This window comes from Uloborus diversus, unplaced genomic scaffold (assembly GCF_026930045.1).
Source record: "Uloborus diversus isolate 005 unplaced genomic scaffold, Udiv.v.3.1 scaffold_11, whole genome shotgun sequence".
NCBI lineage: Eukaryota > Metazoa > Arthropoda > Arachnida > Araneae > Uloboridae > Uloborus > Uloborus diversus.
The window spans coordinates 8077733-8105066 of record NW_026557765.1 but is presented as its reverse complement, the minus strand read 5'-3'; the positions used below and the strand labels follow the sequence as shown (position 1 = coordinate 8105066).

Here is a 27334-nt window from a genome sequence, read left to right as displayed (position 1 = left end):
TGTTCTGTTTACAAATTTGCATATTTTAAAATGCATATAAATTAATAGGTTCAGAAATTCTAGAATACGTTTAATTCCCGACAGTGAACAAAGCAGTGGGTCAAATGGATTAGTTTTGCGTGCTGTATATTGGGCACTCTGTTTTAGAGCATTAGAATTCCTCTTTTTTCTGTAATCTATCGCCTGACTTAAGATCTTTATTTTCTAAAACATTTAACAAATTCAGATAAACTCTCATAAATTTAATAATGAAGTCCTTACGAGTGATGGAATCGAACTCGCGTGCAATTGAATTGCTTTTTTTTTTTTTTTGAGTGGGCGTGGCAAAACTAAGAACGTGAAATTTTGCTACTACAGAGTACGTAACATAAGAAGTGTTGAAAATAACAGAAAATTAAAAATAAGTGATATCCTGGCAGTAAAATCACATCGCAAAAAATGGCAAGCGGCTGCGACAGAAGTGGATGCAATGAGATTTCAAAATTCAGATTTGATTTTTGGATCGTTCAATTTTCCACTTTTAATATTTTTTATGTGCTAGACTGTTAAATCACTCAATATTTCTAATGCTCCTTTAGCTACTGTTCTTTTCTCTTTGTTCAGGACATTTTTCCATGACTTGAAATAAATTTCCATGACTTTCAATGAAAATTTCAATTTTCCATGACTTTTCCAGGTCTGAAATTCTGTTTTTTTTTCCATGACTTTCCAGGATTTCCATGACCCGTACGAACCCTGTAGTGTTCCGTTTTAACCTGCAAGACCTTTATTTTCGCAACCATTAGTCCTAGATGTATACTTCCAATTGCAAAAATGTTCAAAATCAGACGTAGAGTTAAGATATTGAAAGTTTGAAGGAAAATAAAAATAAGTCAAAAAATACAAAATGTAACTCTTTATATGTGCCCCAGGTCCCCTTAGTTATATTTACGGAAATATTCTCCATTGAAAACTAATACTGACACAAAAAACTTGACATTTGTGCAACCAAAATTCAAGGAGATATTCCATTTTAAAGTTTTAAGGAGCCATACAGAAGATGAAATTGGAACTTATTGCCCTTTCAGAACAATGACGGTTGTCAAAGTAAAAAAAAAACAAAGGTTTTATATTTTTCACTACTATTCAAAGAAAAAAATGCAAATGTTATATCGTGATATGCAAAAACATTCCGCTAAACCTCGAACCATTTGAAAACTACACTCTAGGCACACATATAATTTTAAACACTTATTAACCGCAATATTTCTCCCTAAAAGGTGTTATTGACAGCGAGTGTAAAGTGGCGTAAATCACAAAACGCTGTGTTTCATATCTCGATGAATATTGGTCATACTAATTTCAAACTTTTTGTGTTGGAATTATTTTTCAATGGAGAATATTTCCCTAAACATAACTTAAGGGACCTGGGGTCCGTATAAAAAGTTAAATTTTGTATATCTTGACTCATTTTTATTTCTGCTTCAAACTTTCAATACCTTAACCCTGCATCTGATTTTGAACACTTTTGCAATTGGAAGTATGCATCTAGGACTAATGGTTGCAAAAATAAAGGTCTTGCAGGTTAAAACGGAACACCCTGTATAATATTTTTTATTCAAATTTAAGGAACTTTAATGCACCAAATCAAATCACTGTGAATATTATTCTTCTGATATTAATTGAAAAAGCAAAAATAAATAACAGTATTAAAAAAATAATAATTTATTTTTACATTGTTAAGTAATGTACACCCTCACTGAAACTTTGCCATTGTTGGATCTCTGATGGCAAACTCGGGATCACAAGTAAAGGACACCGTCATAGCATACCGCACTCCACTGGAAACACGCTCCACATAATGAGGATTCTCTGCTCCAGATGTAAAAGCCGATACACGCCCTGCAACAAACCATGTTTTTGATGCAACAACTACATAAATAACTATGAAATTCACGGGTAAATTTCAGCACAGAAAATTGTTGTGTGATATTCAAAACATCCCTTAAAGAGCTGAAAACCAAGGAATTTAAAACATAGAGAAATGATAAGGGAATGAAACTTTAATGATTTAGAAAGTTATTTATTCGTAGCGCAAAACTTTTATAACTATTCAGTAATCTTATAATTGCAGGGGTCGGAGAGGTGATTTCCAAAGTTTTAGGACACAATTTTGATAAAATTTTAGGACATTTTTAGGACAACAAATATCAAGTTTTTTTAACTTAAATGAAATTTATAAGCTTGATTATCGTAGTGGATAATAAAACCTTTCAAATTCAATGTTGAAAACTACAATAGAGTTCAATCTTTTATTCTTCAAAGAATTCCTCAAGGTCCACTAGGATAAATGTCCAATTGCTTCTTTACTTGCCTTGTTGTTTCATCAAAAGGAATTACAAAGAATGATGAAAAGATATTCTTAATAAGGAGGGATTTCAAGCAGGGTGCAAGTCCAAAATTTATTATGTACTGTGTAACCACGGATTGTATGGAATTTACAAACGCCCAGTCTATCTGATTAAGGGGGAAAAGCAAAATTTTGATGCGCGTGTTCCGCTCATCTGAATGAGACTCAGCGTAAGTTAGAAGCATAGGTAACATTGTACACAGGGTTCAAAAATATCATGATATTTTCGAAAATATCCAATATTTAATAGTAACTGCTTCCTCAAATCACTGTTTATTTTCTTATGCTGTTTTTATAATGCATCAATTATAAAATTAATGTTTCTTTCATTATTTACATTCATAAATATACATTTTTTTTTTTCAATTTACATACTTTGAATGCCATTTACGTATAAATGATATTTACAATCATTTGTAGTTTAATCTATTGAAAATAAAGTATAGCATAACTGATACATTTCTATTAATTTTAATAGAATTATTTAAGCATTAGATGCTTTACTCATTTTTCTTTGGTTAACTTTTATGATTTTTTTTTTAAAAAAGCATTAGTCAGTACACATTTATAAGAATTTTTTTTTTTTCATCTGACCAATTAAAATTGTTACATTACCTAAAATTTTATGAATAAAAAGGAATATAATATTATTTACATTATATTAATGATAAATTAATATGTTATATAAATATACTATACTGCTTTTGATTATTTTAACAATAAAGTATACATCTGCAAACCCCCCCGCTGACATCCCTGAAAACTAATAAATGCGTCCATTTCCACCTGTAAACCGGATGTTTGCCTTTCCATACAATCCATGGTCAGACAGTACTTATCTTTTATCAGATAATTTGATACTTTTTGCTATCTCAGAACCATTAAAAACATTCCTATAAACTACAGACAAATCATTTAAAGATGCAAATGAAAAATTGTTTCTTTTTTCTATGTTAATTAAAACTAAAAAAACTTCCGCTTTTAAAATTTTATCTTGGAGTGAATTTGGGGAATTTAAAATACAGGTTGATTTTTCAAGCTACCTCTTATATCTTGCTGCATTAATCAAGCTGATTTAAATCAACGAACCCTGGATAGCGATGGTCTTGAATATCTTGTAAAAGATAATGATTCTCTCTACTAAGGGTTACATTTTATGGCATACAGCCTGTACCATTTGTCTTAAAGTTTTTTTCAACAGCAAATGCTGAAAACAGATCAAAGTTAGTTAGAAACAAAAACTTATACACATACCTAACCGTGGTTCAACAGTTGCGTTGTTTCGTTCATCAACAAAAATAAAACGTCCACCAGAAAAGTCGACACCATAATCAGTGAGGTAGAGTAAAGAAGTGTAATGAAAAGATGGATATGTTTGCTAAAAAATAGAAAAAAGTCTACTATAGTTCATAATAAAATTAAAATGGTATTTTATTTTAAAAATAACTTTGGGTAAAAGAAATACATTTATGCCAAAAAGAGAATACAGTTGGCTCTCTGTTAAACGACTTTCAAGGAACCACAAAAAATCATCCTTAAGTAGGAAGAGTCCTTAAATAGAACGCTTCTAACACGAGAGTGAATCATCTGGGACCGTGAAAAGCCGTCTTTAAATAGGGAAAGTTGTTAAATAGAGTGCCGTTAAACAGAGAGCCTACTGTATATCCTCATATAAATAATAGCTGATGAGGAAGTAACCCACGTGTTTCAACAATGAAACTTGCGCCACGGTATGATAATTTGATAATATGTTTTGGTAATATTTAACATGCAGGGAAATGCTTTATCATGACAAGGCTGAACTCGATGAAAGGAACTTAACGCTGCATGTTTCGACAAATAAAATTCTAATTATTGTTTTAAAAGAGAATCTTTTGGCTGTTGTCCAAATCTTAAAACAACGCTGCCAGCTAGAATTTTATTTTAAATTAGTTTAATTTCTCTTTCACTCTGATACATAAATCCTAAAACTACTCTTTAAAGCAATTTTTTCGTTTAGAAATGTATTGTAAAAATTAGCTTTGTTTCTCTTTTATTCTAAGCAATGATTTCTATTTCTTTTTGTTAGCATTTTACATTTGTGTTCATAAATAACATTTTAACAATTGTTTCAGTGGGACTGACGTCATCAAAACAACCAACCAGGTAAATGGTTGATCTATTTGGAAACAACCTTTATTTATCCTCTGCCCTTTTTTATTTTCTACAGACTATGTTTTTAACTTTTTTCAGCATATGATAGTTATTTCTTCAGTTATGTTTATTTATTGTAGTGTAAGTTTATTATTATCAGTCTCATATTTTGGTGAATTTAGGATGTGCGACGCATTATGTTTATTTTTTTTGGACGTTTTCCCTTCACATCGGTGAGTTTTTTAATTATAATAACTCTCTTTTCCCTTCCCGTTTTTACTTTTGAAAAACATTTTATGTAGTGAAAAGAACATGTTAAATTAAGATTGTTTGGATTTCTTTAAATGAAACAGAGTTAAACAAAAAAAGTTTGCTTTTAATGATTTTATTTAAAGCTTATTTGGAATCTGATGACTTGGTATTAAATTAATGCATATTGGTTATTTTTCAAGTCTTGATGCATTAGTTTCACTTAATCAACCAAGCAATATGTGTCATTTTATGTAAAAAGCTGATTGTTATTGTACATAAATATTTCAGGTATAGTCCATCAGATGTAACTCAGTTTGGTGTGAGCACAGATTATAGTTGATAATGCATATATTTTCATCTTTTGTGCTTATTGAAAATACTCATAACTTGTATAGTTCATAACTATTATTAGCGTTAATGAGATTTTTGCCACAAATATGTTTTTCTGGTGTTTTGTAAACCCTGCATTACGTGCATTTATTTATCCCTTAACGCGTTAGAAACTGATGTCCGAGTGCTACAAAAACATCAACTGGACATCTCTTTCATTTTTTAGAGAGCCTGTGCTCCCTTCACATTGGTGATTTTTTGAATTATAATAACTCTTTTTTTCCTTCCCATTTTTACTTTTGAAAAACATTTTCAAAAGTTTAGATTTTTTGTATCTCTAGATTTTTTGTATCTCTCTTCTTTGTATCCCCCCCTACAACCATTTTGGAGTTATGTAATTACTAGTTAATTATAACTACTACAATAGTTCTACTCATTTTTCCTTCATACTAGATTTCTTTTAATGCTGCAAGAAATGTTCATCAATACCTTATCCACATGAACATGCCAATATTCATCATGAGTTGTTTTAGCTGATCGAGTCGTCATTTCAGAAAAAAACGTTGGATGAGTCAAGTACAACTTATTAGCAGGTACACCAAAATGGTATGATATAATTTGCTGAATCTTTTTTCGCACATTGCTGAAAAATAAAATATTAATGATCAAAATTACGCTTCCAACAGTTGCAAAAACAAAGCATTTCATAAAAAACTTATGAATCATGATGTAAATATCTAAATAAAACAGCTACATTTTACACAAACACAAAAAAAAAAGAAAAAGACAATTTTCAATAAGGTTTCGCTTTTCAAATTAAATAAAAATTTTAATTAAGATAAAACACAATTTGAAGTTTGTAACAATTAAACAACAATAAACAAAAAGATATTATACAAATTTCATGAATAAATGTTTTGGAAGCTGAAATACATGCTTGATCTATGAAGAGTGTTAAATTACAGTGGAGCACCGTTTATATCTTTCTCTTTTATATGTTTTTATCAATTATACAATTTTTAATTTGGTCCCTGCAGAGTTTAATACATATAAATGTATCCTGCTATATGTTTTTTTTTTCATTTGTACGCTTTTGCGTACAGTCCCTTCAGAAACGTATAAAAGGTGCTTCACTGCATATTAGGGTGGAGCGAAAAAAAATGAATTTTTTTTTTTTTTTTGCGAGATGCTATAGCGTGGAAAAGTTGCAATTGTTGAAGGCTTAGAAAACAAAAAAAAAAAAATTGAAATAGGATAGTATCTTCCAATTGAGCAACAAGCCTGAAAATTCAGGAAAATGGAAAATTTTATGTTTTTCCACGGATTTTTTGATAATTTTGTGTCAATGACTTTTATAACGCTCTAAGACGGAAATGTTGCAATTGGTGAAGCCATCAGAAATCAAAAAGAAATGTTGAAATAAAATAATACCTTCTAATTCAGAAACAAGCTAAAAAAATGGAAGAATTGAGAATTTCAGCTTTCCTTTGAGATTTAAAAAACTGGTCTTTTTTTTTTCATTTCTTTTTCCAGTAATACAGAGAAAACTCTTTTATAAAGCACTAGTTGTACCGCATTTCTTTGCCAGTAATAGAAAAATTAAAAAGTCTTTTGGTTCGCCTGTATATTTACAAATAATGTATGGTGAATTTTCTCGCCAATTGGCTTGTACCCATGTTACGGTTCCACGTTATGATAATTTCGTATCCCGCCAATTGTGCCCATGTTACGGTTTCACGTTATGATAATTTTGTAATTTACTCGTCCATCTTATGATATTTTTGTTCTTAAAATTGGAATAGAAAAAGAACCACATCGAATTTTTGAAAAATCGCTTTGAGGTGCACACCCCATGCTACAAACTAACTTTGTACCAAATTTTATGAAAATTGGCCGAATGGTCTAGGCGCTATGGGCGTCACAGAGATCCAGACATCCTCTTGACAGAGAGATTTTCAGCTTTATTATTAGTAAAGACTATACTACACAAAAACATTAATTTATTGACTAGTAGTACCCGCACAGCGATGCCTGTGCTAAAAATTTAAAGAAAATCCATTGAATTAAAGAAAAACAAATTACATTTGCAGTAACTTTCAAATGTAAAAAAGTCCATAATTCATCGCCAAATTATCCAAGCGACTTTCTAATTAAAAAGAAAATCAATTAACATATGCACAATGAATTTAAAATAAAGTAATAACAGTACAAAATTCATAAGCAACAAAGGCAACTTCCTTCAAAATGTTTTAAAAGAAAGTAATTGAAAAATTGTCTGGAAAGTGGACCTAGTGTTATAGCAATTTCTCGAAAGAGAAGCCTTGAAAATTGGCTCAGTTAGAATCGCTTATATCTCCTATTCTAATTAATTGAGAAAAATGGAACAAACATCATCTTGTTTGGGAAGGAAAACCCTTTCCAACGATATATAATGTTTGGCGGTGGGGGGATTTTTTACCCCCTAATTAACCAAAATTTAGCTCAATTAGTTAATTAGAAAAAAACTAATTCGAAATTTAGAACTCAGGCTTTAAGGTGCACGGGCCCATGGTACGTTCAAATTTTTGCGCCAAGTTTCAGGGCTGTAGGTGCTATGGGGTTTTCTGACCATCGGGTACAAACAAACAAAGAAACACCGTCACCTTCACATATATAGATTTTGAAGGTATCTTCTAACCATGCAGAAGTGCCATTCGTAACAGTAATATATATAAGCCCTTTTTAAATATCAGAAAGTTATAAAATAGCAAAATTTCAACCATCCAGTACATAAGCCTTTTTTTTTAAGTGTTACTTGTTAAGGGTTCATACTCAATTTCAGAAATAAAATGAAGGAGTTTTTTGGAGGAGTTTTGAAATAGTAAAATGAGGTTTTGAAGGAGTACTAATGGGCTGTCATAAAAATAATGTCTCACTTTTTTTCAACATATTTGAGACCCTTCCCCCCTTTATCACAGCGTCACACTTCACCGAACTCCTTCTCTTGTTGCATGTCATATTTTTTATAAACATATATTACAATAACTGTGTGATGTCACTTTTTGTCACCCTCTCTCTTCTCCTTGTCACAATTTCATGAACCCGTCTCCTCCTCAAGGCCATGGCATCACTTGTGGATGACCCTTTTTACTATATCATAACTGCGATTTACTAAACAATTGTTTTTTTTAACACAATCACTTAATGTAGTACATCTACTTATGTAGTTTTAAATATTTAAATAATAATTAGACAACCTGACTTTTGCTGCTGAGAGTGTGGTGGAGAAAAAAACAATAATCATAAAACTTTAAAACATAGCCAAGCACCATTTAAGCATTTTTTACTTCACTTATGAAATGTTTTAGTCTTATAATAAAATTTTCACCTTCAACTTTTATGACTTAACAATGATCAATTTCTAAATCACATCTTTATGAAAAAAATAAATGCACAAAATTCATGCATTAAAAACGCCCTTGTGACAAAGTTAGTTATCGATCAAAGTATTATAAGTTACTGACATAGAGGAAAATTATGTAGTCTTGAACTAAAAAAGGAGTTTTGAAGGAGTTAAAACCGTAATGAAGGAGTTTGAAGGGCCCTTCAAAAAAATTTCCTAAATGAAGGAGTGACGAGTTTTGAAAAAACGTACGAACCCTGGTTAAACCTAATTTAAAATCAGAGTTTTTGGACACTTGGGCATAAAATGATCTAGATTTCAATGTTTTTCTGATGTAGCCATCTCTTTATTTTAATTCGCAAACTTCAAGCGAAGTCTACGTCACTAGCTTCACGCATCTTTCGACAGCTTGCATTATAGCAGGAGAATAATTTTACATTCAAGTCTGTTGTAGTACCTGTTTTGACAAAATATTTACTGTCTTGGTTAGTAACTTTTCAAAGAAAAAGTGGCAGAGATAACTTTGTCGTGCTCCAGGTAAGAATCTCTGTGTAATCAGTGGCTTCGAAATTTTGGGATGGAATAACAAAGTTTCTGATGCCTTTAGAAACACTCTTTTAAAACCTTTTAAAAACTCTAGTTCTCATACGTACCTCTTTTCATCAAAAACCATGCCCATCAATACGTTTTCGGGACGCGCAAAGAACTTCTTTTAATGACAGGGTAAAACAACTTGTTTCAGCTTCTCAGGCAGGTATCAGTAGGTTTAAATTATTTTGCAAATATAAATGGAACAGTTTGTGAAGTTTTTGCAGGTCTTTATTTCAAACCAGACTGGCATGTAACATTCCAAGATTAAAGTAACAATGTCTTTTAACACATCTGATGGGATTGTTACATTTACGAGAACTCTATTTGCACAAGTGAGCCATCTGGAATGTGAGAGTCGGCGGGGGTTTAAGGTTTGATCAATCATTTGGACAATTGCAACTCTTTATTGCTTGACATAGATCCAAAAGATACGGTTGATCCTTACTCAAGCATTTTTTGTTCTCTTCTATAGCTGTACAGTCAATTACTTGAAAATCCATTACCAGCAGCTTTTTACAACCTCTGAGGCGTTCTCCTATTGGTCAAAAAAATAAACTTGAACCCATTGTTTCACCATTCAAATGACGAAAAATTGACGAAAAGACCACTTGATGAAATGGAATAAATAAATATGTAGCCCATTGCAATGGTCGTCCGACTAAAATTTCGAAATGACGAATTGCGCCTCTTTCGCAGTTGGTATAAATTTTAGTACCTTCATAACCTATGATGTCAAAGTCATCTAGAGAAATTTGTTGTTCATTTAGATATGAAACAATGCTATTAACTATGTATGTCTTTGGCTGATCCAGATTTTGGAGAAGACACGTGCCTTTGTTTAAAGCTTTTTGGTTTTAAATCAAGAGATGGCTACGTAAGAGCAATACTGAAATCCAAATAAATTATGTCCGAGTTTTCCAAAAAATCTGATCAATTACAATCAATAAGTCACACTTAAACCAATTAGACTTTTGTACTGAAATGTAGAAATTTTTCTAAATATTTTATAACCTTCTATGTATTATTTGAAAATGGCTCATTACTGTAAAGAATGGGACTTCTGCATTACTATATTACTGAAAAAAAAAACAAATTTGACCATTTTTTTTAATTAAAAAAAAAGCTGAAATTCTCAATTTTTTAGGCCTGTTCCCAAGTTAGAAGGTATTATTCGATTTCAAAATTTATTTTTAATTTCTCAAGGTTTTGCCAATTGTAACATTTCTGTCTTAGAGCATTAAAAAAATCATTGACACAAAATTTTTAAAAAATCTGTCAAAAAACATAAAATTTTCCATTTTTCCAAATTTTTAGGCTCGTTGCATAATTGGAAGCTATTATTCTATTTTAAAAATTATTAATTTTTGTTTTTTAAGTTTTCACCAATCCCAACTTTTCCAGGCTATAGCAACTTGCAAAAAAAAAAATTCTTTTTTTTTTTTTTTGCTCCCCCCCCCCCAATGCAGATGTTTTAAAACATGATGTGAATATAATACAAGCATATAAAAGAAGATAGTTAAATGCATATATTTACCTATAAACTTTGAAATCATCTACTGTAAATACATTTTTTGCTGAACTAGCTTTCAACTTCCTGAAAAATATGTATGAATTAAAGAATACAAATAGGAAAAACACTAAATGAGAGAAGAGGTTAAAAAAGAAATTTTATATGAAAAAAAATCAAGAAAATAAAATCAGTTTGAATTCACATTTAACAAAAAGTAAAAATTCATTCTCTAACAATCAAGCCATTTGCTTCACGGTAAATATTAAAATAAACAAAGGGATGCATGTGAGAACATAAAGCAAACATCAAAATATATTATAAATAAAATAGTAAAGAAATTTTTCCAATGCAACAAAAAAGTTTTGAACATTGAGATGCTAAGCAACAGTTCAGGGTATTGATAGTTTTCAGTTTGTATTAGATTTTGGAGCTGACAATAGTCTTGTATCAGTTTTGGAGCAGATAACAAAAATGGTATTTGCAATGGAGAAAAATTCTTTTTTTTTTTTTTTTTAATATAGTAAGTAAATGGCTTTAAAAATTAAGATTTAGAAAAAAAAACCAAAGCATAAAGTACTACAAATAAACATTCCCTTTCAGAATAGTAATGCAAGTAACTAATCATTAATTTGAATATATGTCAAGTGACATAGTCCACCACCATGTCAAGTGACATAGTGGTTTTCACCCTACCATCGCCAATTTTAATAAAATTTTAGTGATGTATCCATGCCTTTGGGATTGACACATGCAAAATTTTTGCCTCTAAGATTCAATTCATATGATCTAGGATCTCCCACATAAAGGGTCCCAAAGTGTGGGACATGGTAGTGACAGGAACAGTGAAAAAAATTTCTGACTTTTCCCTGATTAAGTTTACCAAAGAGTTCTCTGATTTACGTTACCAATAATAATGGTTTCTTTTTTTGCCCTACTTGAAAACCATTGAATATTAAATAAAATGCTGAGTTTTAAATGCCTTGGGCTATTAATTAAAAATATATTTTGAAAAGATGCTTCTTTTTTTAGTAAAAATAGTATATTAAATTATCTAGAAGAAACTATTATAGAAAATCTAAAACAAATAGTTTACTTCCAATAACCAGTTAACATAATAATTCTAAAAAATCATTAAAACCAATCTTAAAGACACATCTAATCATGATAAAACTAAAAAGTTTATATGGAAATAGTTTTGAACTAAATGTTCAAGCAGAGTAATTATTGCTGCAAGAGCAACAAGTGATGGTGAAAGTATAGAAGTAATGTAGTTTTACTTATGTAAATAATAGACACATTTTATAAAACCAGTTAACCTTTTAACAACCAGTCATATTGAGCCATTCTCTAATAACAAACTTAGGTTTTAATGAATGAATACAATATTTTAACTATTAAAACTTTAAAAAAATATTTACTTATGTATGCAAGGTAACTCAAGTTTCAATGATTTCATTATTTATCAAAAAAAATAAAAAAATCTTAGATTACTTTTGCAACAAACAACATTGAAATGCAAAAAACAATCAATTTCAAGGTATGTACCTATATAACATGGTTTTAAATTAAGAGAATTTTAAAGTCTGAAAAAAAAAAAACCCTGGGTTTCTTGGTTTCTTCTCAGGCAACAGCGAATAATATGATGACAAAAAGCAACGTTGATTTTCATTTCATATTCAGTATTATCCATTAAATTAAAAAATGCAAAGAATCAATGATAGTTAAGCTTTTATCAGTATTAATTTAAAAAAGACAAAGTTTTTTTCTCACAATCGTGATTGCAGTACACTAATTACTACAAGACCATGAGGAAAGGCAAGGGGCCAAGGCATTAATGATGGTTTCCTCTTTGCCAGTAGGGTTGTTTATTTTATATAGCATGGAACACGTGAAAGGAAAATTCAAGGTACGTAAAATAAACAGGTGGGAGTGGGAGCTTTACAAACACAGATGCAATCTTGAGAAGTTCATCTTGTGTTTGGCAAAAATATGTGGCAGTTTGGCGAGAAATACATAGGGAATTAGGGTACTTAATTTTGCGAAGCAAAAAAAAAATTTTTTTTTCTTTATTCAACTTATTTTTCCTGAATTTTTGTTATTTTTTTGAAATTCCCTATTTAATAAAGTTCCCAGACTTTTCCCTGATCTCCCTGATCAGTCGCCACCCTGTGGGAACAACTTTGAACCAAATTGTCATGTTCAGACTAAGCTAGCAGAAAATTTGTTACTCTGGTGGCCTGAAATTTAAGAAGCTTGTGTAATAAATATATTGTACTTCTCACGCGTTTAAGCTCATTAACTTTTCTGTAGCACTCATGTCAATTCTTGAAAAAACTCAGAACAAAGATCACTTAAAAATTCACACTAAAAAGATTATATTATCAAATTATCAAACTATCTCTTTTCAAAGGGTTACAGTAACAGAGGTTAAATATTAACTCTGTAAAAGATATTGGCATCCAAAATGACTGCCAAAAAAAACTGTTTTTCATGTGCTATAGTTCACAACTATAAAAAAATAATAATAAATAAATAAATAAATAAAAAGAGTTTCATCAAAACATGATTTTCAATTTTCGTCCTCTTCCTAAAGATGAAAAAATGAATTAGCAATGAAGGGTTTCAAAATGTTTAGTTATATATCCAAAAAGTTTAGTTACTATGTTATTAAATAGTTTAAATATGTGCTACACAAAAGTTAATGGGCTTAAATGCACTAACTCTACATAATATATAAACAGAACTAAGTACCCTCAAAGCTCTTAAAATTTAAGTGTTCTGTGTAACAAAAATATTTCAACAAACTGCACCAGAACATGGCCATTCAGTACACAAAGCTCTCATCACATTTCATAACCCTTTATTTGAGGGACTGTAGATCCTCAGGATTTGAATCTTGGAAGTTGAAAATTTGCATGTGCCAGTTTCAGGGTAAAAGTTCAATAAAATCGGAAATGGGCAAGTGGGGAAGATATCAAAAATTAGGTCAGGTTGAGGTGGAATGACTCATATGCTTATGCAATAAACATGAAAAACATTCTTCCTTTTAACAAGAAACATACTTGTATATATTTGTGAAAGCATTTCCTTCAGAGAGGGCTCCAGAATGCAAATCCAGAATAGAAGCTCCTCCATTCGAGCCTCCAAATGCTAAGCCTTTTTTACAAACACTAAAAGGGAAAATATTTTTTTTTAGGATCAAATCAAAAAAAGTTTATAAATAAGAATTTTTTAACACTTAGTCTCCAAACTTAATACAGATATGAAATCATTAACATTTAGTGCATAGCGAGGCTATGCTATTATTAATTAATTAATAATAACTTAGTAATTAATTCAGAAAAATTAAAACAAAAGGTCATCTTGTTAAATACTAGCTAATTATATAAATTCATAACATAGTTGGACAAAACAATCTCTCATATTTTTTTTTTTTTTTTTTTTTGCACATATGACATTAATTTATTGTAATTAGCTAATAATTATAAAGAGAACTTTTTGTTTCAATGCTCCTTAATAAATTCTCTAATATGAAACCTTTACGAAAACAAAGTTCTGCATTGAATTTCAGTAATTTAAATGTTTCCGCTTAAGAATACATGCCTAAAAATATTGCCTCACATTAAAAAAAACTCATCAGATTTTAGATGCCTAACTTTTAGTTTAATCCAATAAAATTCTAAAAACTGCTTTTTGATATCTGAGCTAAGGTATCATAGTACCTCAATCTATTGACATATATTTAATGAAAGGTTGACATTTTAATATAATGTGATGAGAATCTTTCAGTATTAGCACAATACAAAAATTTGTACCCCACATGAATATTTTAACATTGAAAATATATATTACCATTAAAATATCTGCAAAAAACTAAACAATTCCACAATTAACTACTATATAACAAAATTGCACACAGTTTAATAATAGCTATTGTTTAATTTATTTTAACCCCAGCGTCAATGACCAAACTTTTCCCTCACTTTCTATAACCGGGTACCCGGGTACCCATTTTGAATTTCGAAGGTTTAGAGCAGAAAAATAATTTTTTTCTGACACTTCCATTTAATTGAAACGTTTTCTTCCACCCTCATCTGGGGAAGTTTGTGTACCCTGTGTTTACCAAAAAACGAAATGGTTTATTGTTTTCCAGCATTTTATGTTTACGTTTCATGCTAAATTGTCTGTTAGAAACAAATGTGTTTCTCCAATTTTTTTGTAATACTGGATGTATTAGATTTTACACTTTGGTATTTTACAATGAATTCGTAGTATTTTATTTATTTATACCAGTAATGTTCAAATTACAACCCGCGGACCACATGAGGCCCGTGAAGCTCATACCATATATACATAGGCCTGTTGTACCAAAAAATATTATCTCTAATTTCATTCTCACTATATCATTTGCTCAACCTTTGCTGTCATGCCGTCTGACATTCGTAGGTATACTAAAAAAAAAACAGAAAGAAGAAAGGACACATAATATATTCTAACTGAAATATTATTGTCTACACATTATTTAGAGAAACGAAGTTCCTAATTCGGTATCACTGATGATGTAACAATATGTTCGTACATCAACAAAAAGAGAAAAGGCCGTAATATTGTTTTCCACTTCACATCATAACAAAAGAAGTTCTTGAGCAACAGCAAAAGTCACAACCATTTCTTTTATAACAAAACAAAATGTAGTGTTGACACGACTGATCAAATTTTGATAATTTCGAAGCATTTGATCGAATGGTGAAAACCAACCGGTGTAGTGCCCTGTGAAATAAAATTATGAGTATACTTAATTTAATTTAAAATCTTAATTATATCTGTAAATGTAATTTGAATAAATGTAAATTATACGGAAACTTTCTTTGCGTCTACGATCTGCAGTGTGACTCGTGTGTAACTGCAATGTTTACAAGTGTTTATTAATTTTTATTTATTTTACTTTTTTTTACAGTGCGAAATATTTTTCGGAAGCAAGTCCAATTCTTTGGTTTTGCACCAGAAAATAAGTGAAAAAATTGAAAAACGAACCTTTATCGGAAAAAAAAAATCGTTTCTGAGGATTTTTAGATTTTTTTTTTGGGGGGGGGGGGGGAGGGGGCGCTTGAGCGTCCCAACTTGCTACAAATATTCATGCTTAGGGTTAGAGAGGAGTATAGTCCTCTCTAACCCTTCAGAAGAATATTAATGGTGAATGCAATGCTGTTTTCCCTATCAAGTATAAATAATTATTATGTAATTGCCGTAAGAGTTATACAATTTGGGGGCGCGATGCCGAAGGGGGGAGGGGAGTGAGGGGGGAAAACGGTGGTCATAATTTGATTCAAAGGCTCATTTTACACGAGAATCATCAAAAATCGGTGTCAGAAGCATTTTGAAGGAGAATTCTTTGACGTGCAATGCAATGGGTACCCGGGTACCTGGTTATTGAATCTAGGTATAAAACTTTTAAAGGCTAAAAAACTCCCCTCAAAATTTTTTTTGAAAACACGGTTACAACTTTTTTTAGTTCAGATTCATGTAAATAACAAGGATTAAAATCAATTTTCAAAAGACCTTGTTACGAAGCGTAAAAATTATGATAAAATTCGCAAAAAGGTACCCGGGTACCCAGTCATTGACGCTAGGGTTAATAGTAGGTGTATTAGTTAATTTTTCCAAAATCTTAATTTCTCCAGTTATTTTGATCTTTTGACAATTTAAACTCAGCTATGAAAAATTTATTGAAAAAAAAAACACATAATTTCGGCAATAGTTCTTCAGTTTATGCCAAAATTAAAAAACTGTTTCATCAGATTTGTAAATAAAAGGTTCAATTTTTCTGTTTGCCACAAAAAAGTCTTAATTTTTACAGTGCAGTCAATTATAAAACCCTTTTTCAATTTTTATATATTGCACACCACACATTGAAAATGTATCCTAAAATATTTCAGCAAAGTGCTTCTACATTTTAACATATTTAAGTTTAAAAAATTTTTGACATTTTATTTGCAATCATAAAAGAACTTAAAATAATAACATTTCTAAACCAAACAGAAATTACTATCTTTGTACCGCAAAAGATGAGACGCTTCTTCAGGGGATACTACAATATCAGTAACAAGACGACCACATTGTTTTGGAGCACAATCTGCATTAAAAAGATAATTAAGTTTTAGTTATTATGTTAATGTAAAAAATCTACAGATATGTAATTTATCAATATACAATTCTTCTACTTCAGTATTGGGGTTAGTCAAGTTAGTGAAATGTTTGGTAAAGTAGTTGTCATTGCAGCAATACATGTAAAAGTGTAAGTGTAGAAATACAATAAAAAGTTTTATTTGGAAGATATAACGGCTTTAGCGTAACTGCTACATTTTGTGTTTTTAAATACATGAATTTCCATGACTTCTACTTGCAACTTTCCATGACTTACAGGATGCAAATTATCCAGAAAATTATACGATTTTTCACAAGAATATTTAAATTTGTGTTTTGTAAAAAAAAAAATGCAACAGTTTGATCTATGCTTTGCATATATGTTTCTAAAAATTCAACCTAAAGTGAAAAGTAACAAGATAAGCTACTATTTTAACAAAAAAATAAAAACAATATAGTGACATACATGCTATAATTAGAGTTTACAATCAATATTTTTCTACCAAGGACATATTTATAAAAAGTAAATTTTTCCAAAATACTTTTTGGTTACTGACAAATCATATGAAGTTAAGTTTCAAATAGATAAGAATTTACGTGCAAACATTTTTTTCTCTCTCTGAAAACTCTGATATGATACGCAATCTTTCAGTCACCAAAAGTATTGAAGTAAAGTTTTATTTGCAGAATAATTTTCCAAAACAAAAGAATCTTCAAATTTTCACCAATATTAATGTAATGTGAACAAACAGTAAATCTTTAAGCTGATTTTATTTACTCTCTTTTTTTTTAACTTTTGAAAATAAATCTTTTATTTTAAAACAAATAAAGTATCTAAAATTTCTTTTAAAATGTAGCAGTTTTCTAAAATTTCTGCTACAAGCACTTCTTCAATAAATAAATAAATAATCAGAGTAAAAACAAAATATTAAATTAGATTACTTGATAATTAACTTATCAGATATGATCATTAAAATTTTAGAATAGGCACCAAATATATTTTTTTTTAATTCTAAACTTAGATAATTTAAAGACTTTTGAAAAATTCTTCCAATGAAAATTTCCCAGTTTCCATATTCTTTTGCCGTTCTAAATGACCTTAATCTTTTAGAATAAGCTTATTTTCAAAAATTTTCATTAATTTAAGAAACTGGCAAAAATTAATGATAACATTTATAAGTCCTTTGAATCAACTCAGATGAAAAAAAAAATGAGAGTAATTTTAAATGAGAGTGCAAAATTAGAAGTAAAGCTTTTATGTAACAAGCTTTAAAGTGTGATTAAACTACGTAAAAGTGTAAATGAGTTCTATTCTGCAAATGAATATATAAAATAGTTTACTATCATTAGAAATGAGTTAATGAATAAAACACAAATCCAAGTGGAATAAAAAATAGACTGAGAGATAATCAGATGTTAAAAAGTTTTAATATGAGCAAACTGTATACAATCTGTAAATGCTTTAAACTCTATAGATGCAATTAAAGAAAACAGAAGAATAATGTTACGAATAAAAATTAGATTTGCAAATGTAAACCACTAATCGCTTTTTGTTAGAAGGGCATAAGTTTACCCTGTAAATAGACCTATGCCTTTTTAACAAAAAGTGATTTAAATGTCCTACCACTATACTTTATTTATAAGTTAACAGTTGATTTTTAACTACAAACACTACAGCAATCCAGTTTTAAGCCTAGAACTTTTAAGTGAGTTATAGTTTATAAATAAAGTAATTTTGTCTATAAGAACCGGTTAGTCAAAAAATGAACTTCAGAAAACACTAAAAGCTAAATGTTCTACAAACAATTCAAAACTTGTCATTTAAAATGGAAAAATCAAACATATTGAATTATTCAGACCTTTGAATTTTGAGACATCTTTCTTATAACTGTCAGAACAGGGAACTTCCGCTGTCAAAAGCTGTAGACTTTGTTTTTGGCTAGCAAATACGTGTTCAATATCTTTCTTTGAATTCCAATACACAGCAAAGACCATCAGCATTGACAAAGCAAACCTTGTAACAATTTTACCCCATGGCATTTTAAAATTAACATATGGCTTAGGCTCCCTATAAAAGAATTTTAAATTATGTATAACATTTGTTTTAACAATACACCTAAACTGCTGTTGCTGCTAGAAAACAAATTATGTTTCCATTTCTGTTAAAAACACATAAATATACAAAATAACACAGATTAAAAATGTGCAGCAGATAATAGATAAGGGTTCGCAAGTTTCTTCCAAATGGAAAAAACAAGGAGGAAAAAAAACACCCAGAAGAAATGTTTCTTCCAAGGGCAAGAAGTGGAAAAAAATTACTTCAAAGAATTTATCATATGTTAATAACATAAAAGAGAAAAAATTTATTTAACACATATTTATACATAATTTTTGGTTTAAAATTGAAATTTAACAAAAAGATTTTCATTGTTCTCAAAACGTATTTCAAAATTCAAAAAAATAGGACCCCGTGAAAAATCTTTGACTGACCCTTGATACATTTGCATGCATTTACTAAGTAGAAAATTTCCTACAGCAAAAATTTTGATTAAAGGTATAAAAGTTAATGGTTTTGGGAAAAAAAAACTCACACACTGCTTATTTTTGGTAATTTTTCATCTTTCGGCACTTTAACTGTCTCCTTAGGTTCCAAACTCTTTTTGCTGGCATTTTTTCTTTGAATTGGTGCCATGATATGCTGCAAAAATAATAATAGCATGTAACTTCCAATTGCTTGAACATTCATATTATGAACACTTTTTAAAATCATAGTTGATAAATACAAAAGTAATATGAGGTTAAACAGGCTCTGAGCTAAGTTACTCTGGTTTTAGTCCATTAAAGGTTTGTTACTTGCCTTGACAACTTTGTAACTAGGAGAATATGACTTGCACATCGTAACCATGTCTGCTCCTTGCTTTCTAATTTACATTTTGATAAAACTTCAATGTATCAAAACTCTAGATCTATTTAGCTGATTCTTTTAGAGACGAATAGATAATGCAATGCAGGACCAAAAATGCAAAACCGGTATTCGGTAATTTTTTAACGTGATACTGGAATACCGGTATCAATACCGGTATTAGAAATTTTCCAAGAAACATTCAAAAATATAATGTGTTGTTGCCACATTCTCTTATTTTGTTCAAAAAGTGCATTATTTACTTTTTGTGAACAAATTCAAAATAAAGGAACAAGTATGGTAATAAAAAATTAATTATAACAAAGAAACACAATGCATCTATTTCATTTTCACTAAGCCCTGAACTCATTTTAGTGAACAAATTTCTTACAGATGAAAATATTCTTTCTGAATTCACGCAGGTTGGTGTTATTGTTAATAATGTGTGACACATCTCCTGTAGTTGCCTGAAAGTCCTTCATCTTGAAATAATTTGGTCTTTAACTTGTTGGTTTTTGAAAAAATCATTTTTGTGAGTGTGGGTGTTTCTTTTGTATTTTGGATAGTTTTTTTTTTATTATTATTTATTTTTTTAAATCATTATTTATAGCTAATTGTAATTATTTTTCTCTTTCAATTACGTAAACATCTGAAAATATGTTCCAATTGATTATGCTTTATTACTTTGCAAATGTTAAAGGAATTATAAATTTTATCTCACTTAGTATAAAAACTGAATAGCAAGACAGAACAGCACGCTAATACCAGCGACAGCAGAATTACTGTTTGTCACACATACTAACCAACAAAAAGTTCTTCTCTAAATTCTGTACAGTTGAGAAAAATATTAAAAAATATACTATTAAAAATTGCAGTGGATGGAACAAATTGATCACAGCATAACACTTAAATTCCAACTCTTGCACTTAAAATTAGTTTTCGCAAAAGGGCAAGTCGGGGAAATGGAGAAAATGAAAACGTGGGTTCACATAAACTCGCGAAAGTACGATTCATCACACTATCTAGAGATGAAGATATCATTTTGTAATCTTTCCGCTACTTTTATTCATTGATGTGCTTTTGAAGCCAAATTTTTACTTCAATAGATTGATTTTGGTACTGTGTCTCATGGGAAAAAAATTTATATTAAAAGTAAAAGTAGATGTCTAATTAAATGGAAAACTCTTTAATTAAAAACTATTCATTTTTGGCTAGTACCGAAAATACTTGTATTCTACTCCAGCAAATACGGGTATTGCAAAATAGTTTTAAGTACCGGTTTTCGGTATACCGGTATTGCAATCCCTAGAGACGAACAGAGCATTTACAGTGAGTTCCTGAATTATGATTTTTTTATGTTATTTAAAAGCTGTGTTTTTTATTTAGGAGATTATTATCATTTTAACAGAACTTTTAGTTTTATTTCAAGGCTTGCTTCATTCAAAACTCTGTTACAAAAAACAAGAAAAATGTCTTTTATGGTCAAATAAGTAGGTTCCTATATTATTTTAACAAAACATACCAACAATGAAGGAAGTTGAAAATAATCAATATTAAAATTGCACTATAACATATAAGTAGCTTGGGATATAAACCCTCTCCAATAGTTTAATGCCTTTCTTAAGGTCCTGTTAAATCTCTGTATAGAGGTGGAACTTTCTTGGAACTACAGTCGAACCTCCATATATCGAACTTCCTCATATCAAAATTTTCTATATATCGAAATGCCAGCAAATTTCTATGTTCATTGCATAGAAAAGTTGTTTCTATATATCGAAAAAAAATTCTATGTATCGAATTTTTTCTTCGAGACATTCGTAGATTTTTTTTCCACTTTAGGCTGTTTGTCTCATGAAAAATGAAGGTTAGGGAAGAAAATTATGTTTACTTAAGTTTGCTACGAAACTCATAAGGAATCTGGGGTTAAGGGGTGTGTAGATAGTTCGTTGTTTTGTTCTGGAGTTCTTAAATTCCCTCAAGTTTATTTCAAATCTTAGTTGTAACCAGTAACATTGTAAAATCAGTTTCAAGTTCTCTCTTTTGTCTGTTGATTATCATTCCTAGTCTTTTTAGCTGCAGTAAAAATCATTCAAGTTAAGTAGATTGATTTTTTACTTCTTTCGATTACATTGTCAAAACGAAAATCTATGACAGGTTGCGGATCAAGTTGAATTGAAGAAAAATGAAGATGTATGTATGAACGCGCAAAATATAATTTCTGTTATTTTTTTAATTATTAACTTTTATTTAATCCGATGCTCGTATCAATTTGAAATTGGGTTTCATACATGCAAATTAGCTTTAATTTTAATGTTTTAGGAGACTTTTAGGATAAAATAAGATTGTTTCTATATATCGAAATTTCTATATATCGAATTTTTTTCCTACAATTTGCTACTTCGATATATGGAGGTCCGACTGTATATATGATAAAGATATATTGGAAAAAATTAACTTGCTATTTTGTACTGCTGAATTAACAAATAAAAGCAGAGCTTACCTATAAATTAACCATGTACAAAAAATATGGCTCAGATTATTGTTAAGGTTGCAAATTAAATAATTTTATAGTTTCTAAATAATTATTTGCTGTCTTTAAATTTTTGAATTTGATTTGAAAAACCCAACTGCAAAAATGAATACAAGTAATTGTAAAGAAGGTCAAATTACAGACAAGACATATTTATGTTCTTCGGAAATTCAACTAATTTTACTGCAGCCATGAATAAAAGGAAGACAACTACAGCATTGCAATTTGAGATTAAAACTTTCACCAGAAACAAACTAAAAAGTAAACAGAAACAAATTGCAATAAATTAAAAAGTAAATCTGAAACATGTAAACATTTTGATCAGAAGTACACAAAACACTAGAGTGCAAAGCATTAACAGGTACATGAAATACACCGCCAGCTCAGTCAATTCCAGCCGAGGACTGCAGTTTCGTGCTTATTAGCACTCATCAGCCCGGCATAGGACTAACTGAGCTGGAGGTGGAAAACCTCATAAGGAAGCCAAGAGTGCCAAACAAACTGGTAGCTAATATAGAATTAGCACTTACTGAATTAACAGGTAGTATATTCTAACTATTTTTCTTTTTTTTTATTGTTATCTTTTAACTGAACTTTTTAAAAGAAAAAGACTTACAAGATTTTTTTACAGTGCAAAAATTCACCGCATTTCCTCAAGCAAGAAAATTTTCCTTATTTCATTTTGTGTTTACGTCCCACAAACAAATCAAAAGCCGGTGATTGGGTGAATAAACCACGGTTGATGGATTGATTGATTGAACGAGTAAGGTGAAATCTGGAGAACGTTAATCATCCAAAATATTTTTCTGCTGTCACATGGAAGAATCTCTAAATAGTTTAAAATGAAGTCTCCAAAAAACGTCTGTTTATTTGAGCCACGCAAAATCGCTGAAATTTTCATTTTGTTTCGTTTAGCACCAGAAAAGTTTGCAGACCACTTCAGTAAAAAGTTATATAAATTCGCAACTCTAGCGCTCGAATACGCTACCTTGCGGTAATTTACAAAACTGCCGGAAAAACTAAAATGTTGCCACGTTGCGTTCCATGTGTGTCAGTTGACGTAAACACAGGCAGTTTGTTCTGAGTATTTATTAAAGCAATCGATGTGTCTTAGTTCGATTTCTGTAGTTTTCAGCTACAGAAATTGTTTCGTCTCTTAGTAGTATTCTCGAGCTTCTCAGAATAATGTTAGTTTTCCTTATTTCCTTCTAAAATGTGAGTTGATTGAGAAATGGTTAAAGCAAAAACTCTGGATTAGCAAACTTGGATAACGTTATACAAGGTAAAAAGATATATTGTTTTGTATGAATTTGTAAGAATATGGGTTTTTTAAATCTTAAATTAATTTAACTAACCATATTTTACAGCAGCATTCAGTTGGAATGGACAATATGCAAAATATTTTCTTGAATATATTATCGTAGAACAAAATGAAAAATGCTTAACCGAGAAAGAATTTACTTTATTCCTTTTATTCTCAGCTGAAAGGTTTCGCCAATTTTGTTTAGGGTTATAGTTTTTGTATTGTGCGAGCAAAGTAACCTTGGCGAGATTTCGCGTTTTTAGTTAAACCATTTTTAATTTTTATCATGAGTGGAATAAAATGGTAGTAAGATTACAGAATTCGATAAGTTAAATAAATAACGGTCATTCAACTGAAAAGAAAACTACTACCATATTTCCATGAGAATTTTGTTGATGATTTGCATAACATGACATAATTAAATCGTAACTCAGAAATTAGAAACATCGAAACAGAAAAATTTTAAATTAACCGATTCGGGAATTTGAGAGAAATAATTCAGATACAAATGCAAAACTATAAGCGCTAGCCAAGCAAGGCAAAGAAGTATCATTTTCTTTTGATAATAATTATAATGTCATATTAAATTTTCTAGCATTAATTGTTATTCTTGTCAGGCCACAATTATTATTTAGTTTACCAAGAATTGATAAATATCGAATTCAACATCGTGGAAATGGCTGCTTAGAACTACGTAGTTTGCATTAATGTTTGACGTTTAGTAATGCTTCTTGAATTCTAATCTCTTTCTATGTGGGCCAAAATATCCTCAGGACTTAAAATATTGATTTAAAAGGGATAAAACAAAAAAATCATACATATGAACAAAAATCACAACACTTTTAGCATTTTCTTCGTTACCACGTGCATTTGTTTTAGTTTTTTCGTCCGCCATTAGACTGACTGCAGTGCTCCCTATAGTTCGTTGGAGTTGCGAATACTTCGTTTTTTTATTCCAATTTACATACGACCAAATTTTCAAATAAATAAGAGCAAATAATTCTGAGTTCATAATTACAGCGGAAATTTATGTGCGTTTTTAACTCGAAATTTTTGAGGCTTTCCAGGACTCCAGGCAATATTCTTTCAATAAAACTTACAATAAAAAAAGTCAAAAAATTGGTCCACAATTTTTTTATTTCATGAGTGGAGGAGGTGATTTTCATTTGTTGTTCGTTGTAACTGTAACTTATATTTTAGTTGAATTCTTTTTTCCTCAGGGGAATCACAACTTCTCATTTTGTTCTTTGCACTTTTTTTTTCAATAAACTTCTTTATTCTTTAGTTGGGAGGTTTTCACTTAATATACTGAGTCAACACTGCAGTCAAGAGTGAATCAAGACTGCTTCTGCCCAAAATTTAACGTTAGTCAAAATCTATTCTCTTTTTTTGATATTGGTAGATAGCGAAACAAGTGATTCTTTGCTGCGTGGCCAATGAAATTCATTCGCTTGAATTGAAAATCATCATCTGCTTTTTTTTCGTGCTTAAGTAGTGTCTTTTTTTTTAATTTATTAATATTTTTAGACGATAAATCTAAAACATCAAACTAATATCCCAACCGGTGGTTCGCGAACCCCCAGGGGTTGGCGAGAAAGGGGGGTTCGAGAATTCAAAATTATGGAGGAATTTTAACTCAAGCGCTTGTCTATCATTTATACATTTTTGGATCTTGCAAAAGGCACGGGTTTTTACTATTTTTATAGATTGCTGAAGAAGTTCAAATTTTGGATAAAATGCAGATGAAGGTGAAAGCATTCTTCGGTTTTCTCAGTAGCTTTTGAGTGGAAAACTCGATTAAAATTAAATGAAATATTACATGGCGCAATGCGAACGCGTACTTTACCAATTAAACGCCACATGAAGCTATAGCGCTCTCATTGTGTGACGAAAATGCATAGCAGTACAATCTTGCTGCCATTTTCTGGCTGTATTTTTCACAGTACCTTGACAAAATATACAAATACACATACAAAAGTGACGATCAGCAACAGGCTCTGGGCCTAGTTAAGCTGGTCCTAGTCAATTTACAATATCCAGTGAAGATCAATGGCCCTCTTAAAACTATCTACTTTTGCTCATTACCACGTCTTCCGGAAAGCTGTTCCAAGGTTCCACTACCCTAGCCAAAATAATAATTGTTCCTAATATCCATCTTAGCCTGAGATTTAAATAGCTTAAAACAATGACCCCTTGTCCTTTTTCAGTGCTAACCTTTAGCTCCATAACGTCTTTCATTTTAATAAATTTAAACAACTGAATCATGTCCAGTAGATCTCTTCTTTGCTCAAGACTGTACGTTTTTAGCATTTTAAGCCTGGAATCGTAGTCTAAATGAGAACGCCCATTTATTAGCCTTGTAGCGCCTTTGAACCCTTTTCAATACATTAATATCTTTCTTAAGATAAGGAGACCAAAACTGAATAGCATACTCCAAATGAGGTCTTACCAAACTTCTATATAAGGGCAGAAGAACTTCTTTAGATTTGTTTGAAATAGATCTATCTTTATCGATAAACCCAAGCATTTTATTGGCTTTGTTACTAGCTATGCTGCACTGTTGACTGAACTTTAAATCCTGACTTATTAAGACGCCCAGGTCTGTAACTTCTTCTGCCTGACTAATGACTGAACCTTGCAAATAATAACTTGTAAATTTATTTCCATGCCCTAAATGTATAGTACTTGACATTTCCCAACATTAACAGCCATACCCCATTTATCAGCCCACTCCGTAATATGATCTAGATCCTCTTGCAGCTGATTAGCTTGTTCATCATTTTCTACAATCTCCATAACTTTGACATCATTAGCATAACATTTGACAATTCAGTTCCCAGAAACATTTTTATAAATATCGTTCATAAAAACAATGAACAAAATAGGCCCTAACACTGATCCTTGAGGAACCCCGCTTAAAACCTCACTCCATTTAGAATAATTTCCCCTTACAACTATACCCTTTGTTTCCTTCCGATCAGTAAATGTTTTACCCAAATGAAAATTTTCCGTCCTATTCCGATATGAGCTAATTTTGCTAAGTTAGAACAACATGCGGTACCTTATCGAAAGCTTTTTGAAAATCAATGTAAAGAACATCTACAGGCTACTTATTGTCTAAAGCCATGGTAACTTTGTCATAGAAATGTAGTAAAATAGTTGCACAAGATTTTTACCTTTCCTGAAACCGTACTGAAAACTAGTCAATATATTATTAGTCTCTAAAAAATTTACTATCTAAATTTTTATCAATGCTTCCAAAATTTTGCAAACCACCGAAGTTAGACTCACAGATCTTTAATTTCCCGCACTCCCTTTAGACCCCTTCTTGAAGAGCGGTGTAATGTTAGCCAGCTTTTAATCATCTAGAACTGTCCCCGAGTTAAAAGAAGCATTCAAAATATTTACAATTGCATCTGCTAATTCCTCCGCACATTCAACGAAAATTTTTGGATAAATATTATCAGGTCCCGGAGCCTTAGTCTCTTTAATGTTTTTCAAATGAAGTAAAACGTCATCCCTGGAAAATACAAAGTCCTCAAGCTGTACTATAGCTTGTGTCATGCAGGTGTCAACTGTTGAGATACAGTATCGTTAAAAACACTCGAAAAAAGTTATTAAGAACATTAGCAATATCACTATCGTCCTGAATTAAAATTCCGTGCTCATCAACCAGTAACCCAATATGACTATTTCGAACTTTCCCCGAATTAGCGTACGCAAAAAACCTCTTAGGATTCCTGTTGCTCCAACTCTCTTTTCTGAATCCGTACCAAATACGTAAATTTACGCCTTGCCCTACAATACGCACACGGTAATGATAAATGTGTAATATTTTAGCTAAAAGCAGAGACCAAAAGGTTTTTAT

The 27334-nt window shown here is 30.5% G+C and overlaps 1 protein-coding gene across 1 annotated transcript; it reads right to left on the bottom strand.

The window, feature by feature from the left end:
• Nucleotides 1-1726: 1726 nt before the first annotated feature.
• On the bottom strand, nucleotides 1727-19423 carry LOC129232175 (2-oxoglutarate and iron-dependent oxygenase domain-containing protein 3-like). The gene is made up of 8 exons (XM_054866415.1): nucleotides 19323-19423; nucleotides 18591-18799; nucleotides 16645-16720; nucleotides 13650-13757; nucleotides 10612-10671; nucleotides 5594-5747; nucleotides 3644-3767; nucleotides 1727-1881 (listed from the first exon to the last, which is right to left on the bottom strand). Exons 1-8 carry the CDS (start codon nucleotides 19421-19423, stop codon nucleotides 1736-1738), a joined length of 978 nt encoding a protein of 325 aa, XP_054722390.1. The 3' UTR covers nucleotides 1727-1735.
• Nucleotides 19424-27334: the final 7911 nt, after the last annotated feature.

Excerpts from the sequence above, each read along its gene's own strand:
- LOC129232175 (XM_054866415.1), bottom strand. The coding sequence starts at position 19,423 with ATGGCACCAATTCAAAGAAAAAATGCCAGCAAAAAGAGTTTGGAACCT. Across the intron at positions 13,758-16,644 it reads GAAGCGTCTCATCTTTTGCG|TGTTTGTAAAAAAGGCTTAG; the intron begins GTACAAAGATAG and ends TTTCCCTTTTAG. Across the intron at positions 1,882-3,643 it reads AACTGTTGAACCACGGTTAG|GGCGTGTATCGGCTTTTACA; the intron begins GTATGTGTATAA and ends GGTTTGTTGCAG.